Source organism: Carassius gibelio, chromosome A16 (assembly GCF_023724105.1).
Source record: "Carassius gibelio isolate Cgi1373 ecotype wild population from Czech Republic chromosome A16, carGib1.2-hapl.c, whole genome shotgun sequence".
In the NCBI taxonomy this organism is placed as follows: domain Eukaryota; kingdom Metazoa; phylum Chordata; class Actinopteri; order Cypriniformes; family Cyprinidae; genus Carassius; species Carassius gibelio.
The window spans coordinates 29,054,006-29,068,697 of record NC_068386.1 but is presented as its reverse complement, the minus strand read 5'-3'; the positions used below and the strand labels follow the sequence as shown (position 1 = coordinate 29,068,697).

General features: G+C 39.0%; 1 protein-coding gene across 1 annotated transcript in view; it reads right to left on the bottom strand.

Moving 5' to 3' along the window:
- The window catches only part of mboat1 (membrane bound O-acyltransferase domain containing 1), a 256,808-nt gene that overhangs the window by 146,097 nt on the left and 96,019 nt on the right, over positions 1-14,692 (bottom strand). The window contains exons 3-4 of the mRNA XM_052617611.1: positions 5,090-5,167; positions 3,719-3,814 (exon numbers count right to left, since the gene is read on the bottom strand). Coding sequence (XP_052473571.1) covers positions 3,719-3,814; positions 5,090-5,167 — 174 coding nt within the window. The remainder of the gene's footprint in view (positions 1-3,718; positions 3,815-5,089; positions 5,168-14,692) is intronic.

The window sequence follows — 14,692 nt, the reverse complement described above, 5'->3', positions numbered from 1 at the left end:
TATGCATTAGTTACAAATACTAGTAGTTTGTCGCAGAGTAAAACATGTCACTTCCTGTTGCCAGCAGGTGGCGCTATGACTATAACTGAATATGGGCATGTAGATCTGTTCAGGTTCAGAGTCTTATTAAACATGTAAAGTTTGGGGCAGATTGAACATCGCATGACTGAGTTAACTTTATTTTTCATGGCGAATCATCGAAATTCGCCAGGCCGCCACGGACATACCCTTCAACGAAAACTCAAGATCTTTACAATTTAACACCGCAAAGGGCCTTTAGATTAGGCATACCAAATTTGGTGTTGATCTGAATAAATCTTTAGGAGGAGTTCATTAAAACATAATACATGGAAATGAAAAAAATTACACAAAAGTTGCTCATAATATTAAAAATAATATTAAAAAGAGCCCTAATAATCTTGAATAAGAGCTTGAGTCCTAATAATCCTTATGCTGTGTTCACACCAAACGCGAATAGAGCGTCTGGCGTGAATGATTTCAATGCTAAGTCAATGCAAAGGCACGTTTACGTGCATCTGGAGGTCTCACGGTGCGAATGGGGCGTTAAGCGCAGCGCGGAAGACGCGAATTCGCCTCATTCGCGCGCCTAGTTCACGCGAATTACGTGCGAATAGAGCGTTTCACGCGAAACGTGCGTTAAGCACGAATGGTGCTTTTTGTGCATTTAGCGTTTGACGCGACTTCGAGTCTGCCGCCCGAGTTGAACAATTTTAACTTTGGCGTCAACCAATCAGGAGCCTGCTAGGAGTCACTCATTCAACAGTATGTTCCTGCAGCCTCCGGTTGTGCAAGAATACCCTTCTCCTCTCATTCAACAAGGAGGAATGACTGATGTTGTCAGTGAGCAGTCAACCGGAGCTATATGACAAAAGTTCATATTTCTATAATAGGAATAAAAAGGACCTATATATATATAAAAAAACATATTAATAGATAAATTGAATTAAGGCCAAACGTTTCATTTTACCCCAAACGAATTATATTTTATCTTGAACCACTAAAGAGACATCAGAGCCAGCGGCAAATGTCAGAAGATCTAGCCAAGGTGAGGCTGCTCTCGGCGGATACATGATGACGGAGCTCCCACTGATCACATGGAGCTCATCTCCGAGATCGGCGAAACACATTTTTAAAATAGAGTTTAAAACAACTACATTCTCGCCTGAAATACTTTTAAAACTACATTTCATGACACAATAACAGTAATATTTTGAAAATTATCCGAATAAAAATGGCGGTTGAAAATGCTGTGTGAAGTCAGCTGGCAGAAGCTCCCCCATGACGCGAATTCGCGTCTGTTGTGAAGTTAATTTCACGCGCGAATGAAGCGAATTACTCGCGTAAATGAAGAGAATCATCTCAAAATGGTCAAGTGGCAAACTATACGTGGTAGACACGAATTTGACACTCTATTCGCGTTTGGTGTGAACACAGCATTAGGGGAACAATATGGCTCTTCGCCCCTTCGGGCTTGAGCCCTAATAATAATAATAATAATCCTTAGGAAATCAATAGGGTTCTGCGCCCCTTCGGGCTTGAGCCCTAATAATAATAATAAGAAGAATCCTTAGGAAATCAATAGGGCTCTGCGCCCCTTCGGTCTTGAGGCCTAATTATCCAAAGGAAATCAATAGTGCTCTTCGCACCTTCCGGCTCGAGCCCTAATAATAAATGAAGCAAATGCAAGAGGGTCCTCACACCATTGGTGCTCGGGCCCTAATGAAAATTACCTGAGAAATACAGTATATCTAAAGATAGCTTGAGGTGTCTATTATCGAATGAAGTCACATCAAAAACAAATATTCTCTGATATAATAATCGTATGAAACCAACGCGAGGTACAGTTTTTCCCATCTGAGCTTACCTATAAATGTTTCCGTGCACATCTTACGCTATAAGAAAATCATCTACGCAAAACCAGGCTTGAGATGCGCGATATATAAAAATGTCCATAACACCTCCGTATACAAAGAAAGATTCAAGTTCATCTTGGCTACTTCTTGTTTTTGGAAGAAGACGCGCTGTGAGAAATAAGCCTTGAATTGTGATGCAGACACGGCTTAATGCAGCAGATGATCTCATTCTAATGAGTCATTTATGTTGAGTGCAACATTTTGAAATATGACCTTTCATTGCATTTAAATGTTGTAGGACTCTTCTGCATTTTAGCTCACTTTTTCCAGTAATTTATTAAAGGCCATACTGACGCTTAAAACATATATCTTCATTACATGATAAATGTGACAAATGCATTTGAATCATGTGCAGGTAAATTGAATTTGTATACGACATGTTATCTGGCATCAGGGCCGGACTGGGATGCAATTTCAGGCCGGGGATATCACACTCATTCAAGCCATCCTAAACACCCACAAAAAAAAACAAAAAAAACCACAGACAACACTATTATTTATATGGCCATCACATTAAAAGTTCTAAGTCCTTAGTCTGGGACTGTGGAAAATAATTATAGGTTGTCTCTTGAACTGCACCTTATGATTTAATGCCATGCAAGCTACCTCGCCTATATACATGGCGAGAACAAGGTTAGTTAAGTTAAATTAAATTTTTTTACAGATAATGGATTCTGCATAATGAACATAAAGGAGGATCTAAAGTCAAAATATTTCGAGAATAAAGTTGAAATATTACGAGAATACATTTTCACATATTTGGAATTTTCACAAAGAAAACGGTTTAATTTAATGAATTGTTTCAAAGAAATACAGCGATCTGATCATTAAAGAGCTTGAAAAACGTTGTAAGACACATAATTTGGGTTTCGCTATAAAACTGATTTTGAAAGCTGAGATTTTAAAGCTGAGAATTAAAAGTAGGTCTATCAAAAGCACAAATCTTATTGCTATTAGGTGGCTGCGCACTACAAATAGTGAATGCAATGGAAGATATGCAATATTATTTCCAAGCATAGTGTCCCTGCGAGTATGACACATGGTATGATTTCTGCTAATAATCCCACATATAATTGTAGTGTATTAAAAAAAAGTTAAATAAGAGAGCTACAGCGCCCCCTAAAGGAATGTTGATTGGGTGTGTGAGCTGATGTTAAGATAAAAAGTTGTTCCTGTTCAGTCTGTTAATAAATATCATATTCTTGATATTTATCTGTTTTCCGCGAGTCCTTGAAATTGAGTCTTCCTCATCCCAGTAAAATGCTGAAGTTACTCGTTCACAACAATATTCCAATCAATCCCAGTGGCCTGCAACTTCTACCGGTGCTTTCAATCCGGTAAATTTGCATGCACAGTAAAGACCTACTCTCAAAATAAAATAACTTTAATTTCTACTATTTAAATTCTCTAAACATTTCAAATTTTGTTCTCATAATATTTCAACTTTATTCTCGTAATATTTCAACTTTATCCTCGAAACATTTAAACTTTTTTCTCGTAATACTTTGACTTTATTTTTAAAGTATTACGACTTTAATGTTGTAATCTTACTTTTTTTTCCTTTTCAACACTAAGAAGACATTGTACAAATCAGCTGCCAGGCCACCAGGATTTCTCCCAGTGCTCCTGATGGCCAGTCTGGACCTGTCTGTCATTCTTGTTTATCCAAGGATGTGACAAAGACTTCAACAATGTAAAACTTAGTCACCTTTGTCAAGACAAAACCAGTAAACTCAAATGAGAACAGAATGACAACAGAAATGAGACAGTGATGAAATCCTCACCCTGAGAAATCCGTGGACAAGATGCCATAGTCGAATATGAAGACTCTGCTCACTTGGCAAACAATGAGGTATCCTACTGATGCAATCATAGTATATCTGTAATTAGAATACATATGATTTCACTGTTTAAATATGGGAAAAACTATTCTGAGAAGTATGTTAACATGCTGAATTTATGGATTAATTTTTTTTTTTTTAATGGATAACCAGAATGTACGCCATAGTTCTGCACAGCTGTGACCACTGATTTATTATTCAAAGACATTAGGAATTAAGGCTGGGGTGCTAAACACAATTAGAAAATTGCAATGAAATATATGTTGATAACATCGATAAGCGCTAACATATGGAGTAAATAATGTGCTGAAATTAAACAAACAAATCCAGTATTTTGCAAACAAAATTGATTGCTTTGCAAAGGAAAACACCACTTGCAAACAAACAGAAAGAGATTTGCATATACAGTACCATGGTCAGAGTGAGCAAATTCGCAGATGTGTAACAAATAAACATGCTACTTTAGAAATATAAATCAGGGCTGGCACTGACCAATTTGATGCCCTAGGCAAGATTTTAGTGCCCATTGCATCACAGCCAATTCCACTACTAGTCATTCACTTAGAACCTGCATAGCTTTATGACATAACAAATTAAATATGAAATCAATAAGATGGTTGCACACAAAAAAATTAAAATGACATTAACTCAGCTAGCTATAGTAGTGATGCTACCCCATGGAAGTGTAATCACTTAAAAATATATAATATAAAAAATAAATAAAAAATAAAATAGTGTTCCTGTAGCTCAATTGGTAGAGCACTGCGTTAACAAGCGCAAGGTTAGGGGTTCGATTCCCCGGGAACACATGATGTGTAAAAATTGATAGCCTGAATGCACTGTAAGTCGCTTTGGATAAAAGTGTCTGCTAAATGCATAATCTTAATTTAATTTAATTTTAATTTAATTTAAAAATTGTAAAGATTTAATAAAAAATAAATAAAATAAAAACATTTAAAAGATTGAAACTAAAAGATTTACTCTAAAAATATTTAATCTAAAGAAAGTTAATAAAAAATAATAATTTTTGTCATATGGTTTCAGCTTTTGGCCAGGATTCCGGTTTCTGCTAAGAATTTTAGTTTCTGTGCATCGAAGGTGGATAAAAGGCTTTGCATACTTTATTAATACTATTAATTTTTTTTTTACCACTTAATTAGCACTGAATCGTTTTACTGTTAATACGGCACAGGCCAGGTCTTATAAGTGCTCTCTCCTGTCTGATCAAAAGACATCCACCATATCCTGACAATTTCTGATTTCTTTGCATAACAAGTAGACAATGTTGCACAAGAAAATGGAAAAATTGCTCACCTGTGAACACCGTTTACACTGGATTTGATCAAAATTCCATAACAAGCCAACACCAGGATAAAGACATGTATGGCATACCTGTCAAAGCAAGAAAATGTAGTTTAATTAGAGAACACATTATTTAAGGCTATTATTTAAATATACAGTATGTTAGGGCTGTGTAAGATTGTTATGCAGCATTCAGAGCATTTGCTGGGTAGTCATTAAGGTATTCTAGGTTGTTGCTAAAGAGTTGCTGGGTGATCGCTATGTCACTGCCAGGGTATTCTATGTGGTTGCTAAGGTGTTGTTAAGTAGTTGCTAGGGTGTTCTCTGTGATTGCTAGACATTGCTCACTAGTTGTTAGGGTGTTCTGTGTAGTCGCTAAAGTGTTGCTAGGTGATTGTTATATCATTGCTATGGTATTGTGGGAGGGAGTGTTCTGTGAGGTTGTTAGGTTGTTTTGAGTGATTGCTAGTAGGCTGCATTGAGCATTCTGCGTGGTTGCTATGCAGTTGCTAGGGTATCATGGGTAGTTACTATGCAGTTGCTAGGGTGTTGCTATAAGTTACTTGGGCATTCTGAGTAGTTGTTAGATGACAGCTAGGGTGTTCAGGATGGTTGCTACAGTGTTGCTATTCAGAGGATAAGGCATTTTGCATGGTTTCTATATAGTTGCTAAGGTGTTATAATGTTACACAATGTGTTACATTGTTACAATGTTTTATCACATTGCTAACATGTTTTAGGACATTGCTATAATAACTCCTTTCACACAGTAATACAAGTTAATTGCCATAAAATTACTGGAAGGACTTCACTGGAAAATACAAAAATGTGCTGTTCACAATGGCAACAATGTTCCTTATTTTTACCAGTAAAGCGGCATTTACATTTAATCATTTAGCAGACGCTTTTATCCAAAGCGACTAACAACTGAGAACAACAGAAGCAATCGAACAACAACAGCATTCAAGTGTCCCGGCAATTGTTCCTGGGTCGCTAGATTTTGCACTTTCACACTGCCAGTGATTACCCAGAATATGTGTGTGCTTTCACACACAACCCTCTAAAGGTTTTTACACACAACCCCCGTTACTAGGTCCCCGACCTGGGCTCAGTCCCGGAATAAATCCCGGGACGTGTTTGCTTTCACACAGAAGGCGACCCGGCAATGTTCCGGCAATTTGCCGGGTCCAACGTTCAGTGTGAAAGGGTTTTATGTCTAGCACAGAACACGTAACTATGTTTTTTTTATGGATAGACAAGAAAAGGTAAGTGATAGCTGGCTAAGTGCTGGCGAAAAAGATTTTTGAAAATTAGTAAAGCTGGGCACAGTCCACTAAAAGGTCAGTGAGAGTGATTTTGAACCTCTTTGGGATAGCACCACAAGGCGTCGTCCACTTGCAGAATGCTAGCTTCTGGAGGGCGAATATGTTTGAACTAGTGAGTTTAGGTATATCAGTGGTTGGTTGTAGGCAAGCAATAGTACCTTGAAATTGATGTGAGCGGCTACTGGTAGCCAGTGTAACCTGATAAGGAGAGGAGAAACGTGAGCTTTTTTTTGTCTCATTGAAGACAACCTTGCTGCTGCATTCTGGATCATTTGCAGAGGCTTGTTAGTACATGCAGGAAGACCCGCCAGGAGAGCATTACAATAGTCCAGTCTGGAGAGAACAAGAGCTTGGACAAGAAGTTTTGTGGCTTGCTATGACAGGCGGGGTCTAATCTACCTAATGTTATATGTGACCAATCACGGAAAGTAGGGACATGAGTAGGTTCACCAAGCTTTCCAACGATGTTTAAAACATGGAAATCTGATAATATTTGGAGAAGTTGTGGCCATTTGAAGGTAGGCACTCAGAAATTTAAAAAGAGAAACTGGCCTCTAAAGATTGTGCAGTTCTCATCTGTTCTCACCTGCTGTGAGTGACAATAGGCTCATTTACATCTCATTTAGATATGCCATACCCCCTGTAAAGCTCCCCCCTGTAAAGTTGAATGGTTGCATAGCAACGACAGACACAACGGGAAAAATCGGACCGCATACTATTAATAATAAAGGATAATGTGCATTGTAAATGTTAATAATTTATATTTTTTGACTTTTATAAAACTTATTTAAAGGCTGAAATATGTAAGTTTTATCTTTTTATAAAACCTTTTTTGTCAAAACTCTATATGAACTTGTGCATTGTTGATAATGATAATCTGGCCATCATTTTTAATGTTATTATTTTAATGTTTATGTTAACAAAAAGTACATATTTATGCTAATTTTATATGTTATTTGCTGGTTTTCTACATAAAACTTGGTGAATTTATTTCATTGTGTAGCAGTAGGACTTTTTGGACTGGATTCTGTGATAACCGTGATCATTTTGGTCACTATAATCATGAAATGAAATTCTCATGCCATTTCATCTCTAGTTAATATCAACTATGATCAACTAAAATCAACTATAATTGTGTGTTTTATAGTACAATTTTCTATAACAAAAAAATGTATCTCTGATTCTGTTCTTTTCTCTGACATTTAAGGGTAACATAGGCCTACAAAGATAGTTGATAGTTGTTAATACAGCATTCCCACAGCTTGGTTAACTTCAAATTCAAGAACCTTTCAAGGACTTTCCAGGTCCAATACCCTCAAATTCAAGGACTTAATGTGGGGACACATTTCGAGCGAAAGCAAGGTTACATCGTGTTACCTTGTAAAAAAAAAAAAAAAAAAAACTTGCTTCTTTCTCATTTTGCTCAAAAGTTGTGCTGCCGACTTGTGTCACTGGTTTCCATCACGGGTCAAATATATGGCAAATCAGCAGGACCGGGTCGTTGTAGCAATATGGTCTGTGAAGCTAAACTGATGATCGATCACAACTCCTAGGTTTCTGGCAGTCCTGGAAGAAGTTACAGTTGACGAACCCAGCTTTATAAAGTAGTTGTGATAAAACAATGGGTTAGCTGGCACCACAATCAGTTCTGTCTTAGTAAGGTTGAGCTGAAGGTGATGGTCATTCATCCAGCTAGAAATATCACTCGGACAGGCTGCAATGCGAGCAGCTACTGTCGGATCATCTGGTTGGAATGAGTAGTTGAGTGTCATCAGCATAGCAGTGATAGGAAAAGCCATCCTTCTGAATGACAGATCCTAATGACATCATGTAGATGGAGAAGAGAAGTGGTCCAAGCACTGACCCTTGAGGAACCCCAGTAGCAAGATGTTGTGACTTAGAAACCTCACCCCACCAAGACACCCTGGAGGATCTAGCTGAGAGGTAGGACTTAAAACACAGGAGGGCAGTTCCAGAGATGACCATCTTTCTGAGGGTGGACAGGAGAATCTGGTGATTAACTGTGTCAAAATCAGCAGACAGATCCAGCAAGATGAGTACTGAGGATTTGGAAGCTGCTCTTTTCAGTCGCAGGGCTTCAATAACCGAGAGCAGGGCAGTCTCAGTTGAGTGACCGCTTTTGAATCTAGATTGGTTACTGTCCAGGAGTTTGTTCTGTACAAGAAACATAGAGAGTTGGTTGAACACAACTCGCTCATATGTCTTTGCAATGAATGGAAGAAGGGATACCGGTCTGTAGTTTTCTAAAATTGCTGGATTTAGAGATGTTTTTTTAAGCAGTGGGCTTACCAAGCCTGCTTAAATGCTTAGGGAAATGTACCAGAGTGAAGAGAGGTGTTGATAATATGAGTAAGTGAAGGTATGACTGAAGAAGAAATGGCTTGAAGGAGGTGAGTTGGGATTATTGGAAATTATACATTTGGAAATGCCCGTCTCTGAGAGTGGAGAGGAGGAGAGAGAGTGTGTATTAGTCGTTATGAAGTTATCATCAGTCTGCGGTGTGGAGAATTGGTCACTGATGGTTCTTATCTTATTTGTGAAGAAAACTGAAAAGTCATTGGCTGTAAGATTTGACAAAGAAGGAGATTGAGGAGGACAAAGAAGAGAGGAGAAAGTTTTGAAAAGTGTGCAAGAATCAGAACAGTTGTTAATTTTGTTGTGGTAGTATGATGTTTTAGCAGTGAAGACATTTGCAGAGAAGGAAGAGAGGAGAGACTGATACACACTGAGGTCAGTAGATTTTTTATTTATTTATGCCATTTCCTCTCTGCAGCCCTGAGTTTAGAGCGATGTTCATGGAGAAAATCAGACTGCCAGGGGGCCATTCACACATCGGTTTCAAATTACCAGTAAATTCTGTGAGATCATTAACCAGAAATTACCTCTAAATGGCTGCATCTCCCAGTGTATTGTGTTTATAAACATGGAGAGATATACGCAGTCAGTGTTTTTGATGATGTTTTCATTTTTGCGTCAATCATTCACATTCTTGAAGCACTTTTGGCCTAGATACATTGAGACCTGGAGGACAACTAAGACCACCCTCAGGAAAATCTAGACCTTTGTAGCAGAAATGAGTCGAACCAGACAAATTAAAGAGTCTATCAGAGCTGTGTGCATTGAAACGAGAGCCGAACTCCTCAGGAAGTCATAAATCAGTTCTAGTGCCACAAGAACCAAGCAAGATAACCAACCAACCAACCAACTTGTTCACACAACAGCTTTCAACATTAACACCAATAGAACAATTATTGACAATTTTAATTCGAAGAAGAGATTGTCAAATTTATTGTTCGTGATTGAAATGCAACGCTGGACATCACATGTAAACCCAGGAGATCAAGTTAAAAACTTGCATTGACCCAGCAGAACCAGACTGAAATTCCTAAGGGGGAAGGGCTTTAAACCTTTGTCTTCACAGAAAAGTCCCTTTGCCAGAAAATGGCAAAGAAACTGCTTTTTGTACATTATATATGGACCAGAATGAACTCAAAAAGACTTATAAATGAATCATTCCATTGCTTAACTCCATATTCATTTATGTGTAACCCACACATTTGACTATCATGTATAATCACTTATTGTGTATGTCTTGTGATAGCTATAAGATACATAGTCATGTCTAGTATTGATATAATCAAATTTTTTTGCTTGATATTGTCCTGACAATCATTTATTTGTAAAATATATCATAATCGTGTTATAGGAATCATGTCCAAAATTAGATCCTGCGAGGCAGGAACCACATGCTTGGTAAGATAAACAAATGATTTATGATACCCCCGAGCCAAGACCATATCTGATTGGTCAAGGCAACATTTGAGGGGTGGCCAACAAGGAAGTTTAAATACTTTGGACACCATGAAATTTGGCTTTTAGTTCCAGCCTTGCTCGTGCTTTTAGTCTGCTTTTAGTTCCAGCCTTGCTTGTGCTATCAGTCATGCTATTAGTCATGCCTGCTCTTAGCTTTTAGCTTGTAGCTTTGCTACCTAGCTTTAGCTTGTAGCATCTAGCCATGCGGTTAGTCATCATTGTTATTTGACCGCGGTTCCTGCGTGCCTGCCTGCTGCTACTATGCCACGATGAGAAGGAACACAACCTAGTCTCGTCAAACTTTATTTATTTTCTTTTCCGTTTGATAGTTTCGTATTCTGAGTTAAGTTTTGTAACGTCGACCTCGTCTGCGCGTTTGAACTCCAACCAGCCACACAACTCCAGCTTCAGCCAAAGCCCAAGCACGGGCTCCCCAAGACGTCACTCAGCCACTACTGAACTTCCAGCCAATCAGCGACACCGGGATACCCCTTTCAACGGGAGTCCCTTTCACAGCAAACGAAGGCAACGTATTCCCAGATATTTGTTGTGCTGGTGTATCTAATATAATTTTAACCCCATTGAGGAACTCAATGCGAGCGCTAAGTACGTGATTGATGGTTGTTCATGTTTATGCAATTTAACGTATTGCTGTGAACTTGGGATTCCATTTTTCCATTCTCTTAAACTCATCTTTCCCTAACTTTCGACCTTCCTGCAACTTGTGTGAATGTGTGGATGCGTGCATTTATGTGTTAGGTTAGTTTATATGTCTTAGATTTATCTAATAAAGCCTTATTCATATTGAAAAGAGAAGTATCTTGTGTTTTGTGCTTACAAGTTAATGTCTTAAACTGCCGATCTTGTTACTGTGCTAATTTATAGTGTTTCACTTTAGTTTGGATATTAGTATCCGGCGCAGATTTGATGTTAAACGGCTAATTCACTGAATCGCAGGGCGTCTCCGTGACCAGCCGTGAAACAGTGATTCTGTTCAAATTCCCTTTAAAATCTTAAATGATTCCCTTTGAGCTAAATTGACCTGTTTCCGTTACACCTTCATCAGAAGGATCCTCCAAATCCATTGGCCTGACACCATCAGTAATGCCAGTCTTTGGGAGAGAATTTGTCAGCTGCCTGTTGAGGAAGAAATCCGGAGGAGGAGATGAGGCTGGATAGGGCATACCTTGCACGAACTGCCAAAACAAATCACCAGGCAGGCACTGAGATGGGACCCTATGGGGAAAGCGGAGGAGAGGCCCTCCAAGAAACACCTGGCAACATGACCCTGAAGATGGATTATACCTGGAGATAGCTGGAGAGAATGACCCAGGACAGAAGAATCTGGAGATCTGTTGTTGGCTGCCCATACACTGACAGGGGTGACAGGCATTAAGTAAGTAAACGTCAGTATGTTATGACTGGCCTGGTGCCGTTGAATTTTGAAGGTGCCGTTGAAGGCTCTGGATTGGCCCACAGTAGACGTCTTATGTCAGTGCTTTCTGAACTTGTACATCCTCATGTACATGTGGGTTCATGTACATGTGATTTTGCCAAGTAGGACATTTTCCTGGATCAGCATCTTTTGATGATCTTGGATCAACAATAACTCTCCAACAATATAGACTAGGGATTCACCTAAATGAAAATTCTTGTCCGAAACCGAAAACCAAAAAAAGAGTAAACCAAGGCCAAAAACCGAAACAAAAATTATGCCAATTATCAGTACAATTGCATTTATTGCTATGACTGTATACTAACTTTACTAAAATCAAGACATTGCAATTGCATCAATTATTAAATATTAAAGTTTCAAAGAATAAATCTATTACAATTTATGCAAATATTTATTAAGCACATTGCAACAATGCACAGTATAAAATAAAATTCAAACTAAAATCCCACTCACATGTATATTAAAAAATAATGTACAGGCCTATATATATATATATATATATATATATATATATATATATATATATATGTGTGTGTGTGTGTGTGTGTGTGTGTGTGTGTGTGTATGTATATATACATATATGTGTGTATGTATGTATCTGTGTGTGTGTGTGTGTGTGTGTGAGTGTACATATATTTATAAATTACACATTCAGTTTTGATAACAGATAAGAGCAATACATCGATCAAATCTGTAAAGGGTCTACTTTTATTTGTATACAGACATAATAACAATAAAAATTTCTGCATTTATAAAATAAAGATAACAAACAAGGTGTGCTGTCTGCAGCCCTGGTCTGCTGTGATCTTCATTTATAAAGGCGTCAGAGGAGGAATAAGACATAATTCACCCCAAGAAGATGTGATGAGGATTACCTTAGGTTTTGAGATTTGGATTTTCTCAGAAAAAAAACAATAACAATGAAGCGCTTTATTCAGCAGAGATCATAAACATCAGTAAGTCTCTTTTTATTTATGGCTATACTTGTATTAGGTTTCACATAATGTGTAAACATTTTACTAGTTAGACTTTTTCACATTAACATTATAAAGTTTCAATAACAATATACAATATACCATTCAAAAGCTTGATGTAAATAATATAAATGTAAGAAATGTAGCAAACAATGCTGTTCTTTCGATTGATAAAAAAAAACCTGAAAAAATATTCTCAGCTCTTTTCCACATTAATAATAATAATAATAATAATAATATATTTTTTGTTTCTGTTGTTTTGTTTTTGTTTTGTATTTAATTATTAATTAATTAAAAATATTATTATAGCCCAGTTTGTGCTGATAACAGTGATATTAGACTTTAGCCATTTAGAGAATTATAAGCAATTGAAAAAAAGAACAAATGTTAGGGCGACACAACTTCTTGAGCCCCCCAAAATACCCTTAGACCTCAGAGGGTTAAGCACCACAAGGGACCCAGAGGGACCAAGTAATTTGCAGGGAAAGACCCGCAGGAGACAATAGGGCCAAGTTCACAGAGGTAAAGCCCAGCCTGAAGTACTTGGTCTAAGAAAAACCTTACAGCATCAGGACTCAATAAGGGCCAAGAGTGTACAAGAAGGAAGACAAAGCCATAGCACTGGTTTGCCCTAAGGCAAGAATGAGCCCATTATGCAAAAAGGACTTGGGCCTGTAAGGCTGAGATGTCCAGATTATAGAACCTAGCAAATGTGGAGGAATTCTACTCCTGGTCATCCTCAGATGGAGGAAGTGCCAATAGAGTTATAAACCTGTGCTCTGAATGGAGTAGAGAGCATTTTAGGTATGTACCTGTGCCTTGGCTTCAGGACACATTGGGACACATCATTTATAGATCCGCAGCTGTGATGGCTCAGTTCTCATGCATGTATCTGTAAGCCGTTGTATCTGTAGATGTGTCCGGTGCTGGTGGCCAGTTTGATCCCGTGACCGAGACATTGGGCCCGAATTCAGAGCAAGAGGGACTCAAAGATCTCCAATCTGCTTTACAGATGCTAATGCCAGTAGTAGAGCAGTTTGAAGCACCAGGGAATGAAGGTCAATGGATTGTAGCGGCTCAAAGGAAGGGCTCTTTAGAGCCCACAGATCCCTTGTAGGGACTGTGGCGGGGCGAGGTGGGTTAAGCATCCTAGACCCTTTCACAAAGTGAACAACCAGAATGTTTCTGCCCACTATCTAGGACTAAGACTATCTGGATGTGAACATACGCATCCTTCAGATCCAGGAAAAATAAAGTAGTCATCCTGAACGGCCATTTTATTAGGGTGTGACACTTAGGAAACGGATATCGCCTGGCATAACGGGAGCACTGACGAGGGTCAGGCTTGGGAGCTGGAGGTGCAGGCTTAACGGGCTGCAGAGTCAAAAATGCCAGTCCGAAAAGTCCAGTAGGTGAGACCGGGGAGTCCAAGAAGGGGACCCTTGTCCGCATCCTTGATCACCGTCAGCATCAGCCAAAGGTGGCACTCAAGCACCACCCGACTGTCCATGGACCTGCTTATTGCATGAGCTGTGTTTTTGGTGGCACCTTACGCCAGGTCGGTCACGCTGTGCAGTTCTTTGAAAGCTGGGAGTTCCAGACGGGACTCATCCATAGGAGTTTGGCCTGATAGACCTGTAGTTTTGCCATATAATGAAGCACCGATGCTGCTTGTCCAGCAGACAAGTAGGCCTGTCCAGTGAGTACAATGTCCTGCACAGCTTGGATGGGTGGGCGACCTTTACTGTCATATGGCCACTTATATAGCCAGATGCCCCCGTCCATTCTGGTGGGCACTGGCAGGCCACCTGTGCTGTCCCTTAAGGCTCAGTGTTCGGCCCCATCCTGTTTATCCTCCCCCTCTGTCATGTAATCAGCTGGCATGGAATTTCTTTTTAATTGCTACGCTGATGACACTCAACTCTACGTCAAGAGCAACTCAACCTCGTCTGCTGTCCTGCCATCTTCCACTCTGACCACCTGCCTGGAGGAAATAAAGGCGTGGATGAAGCAACATTCCTTGCAG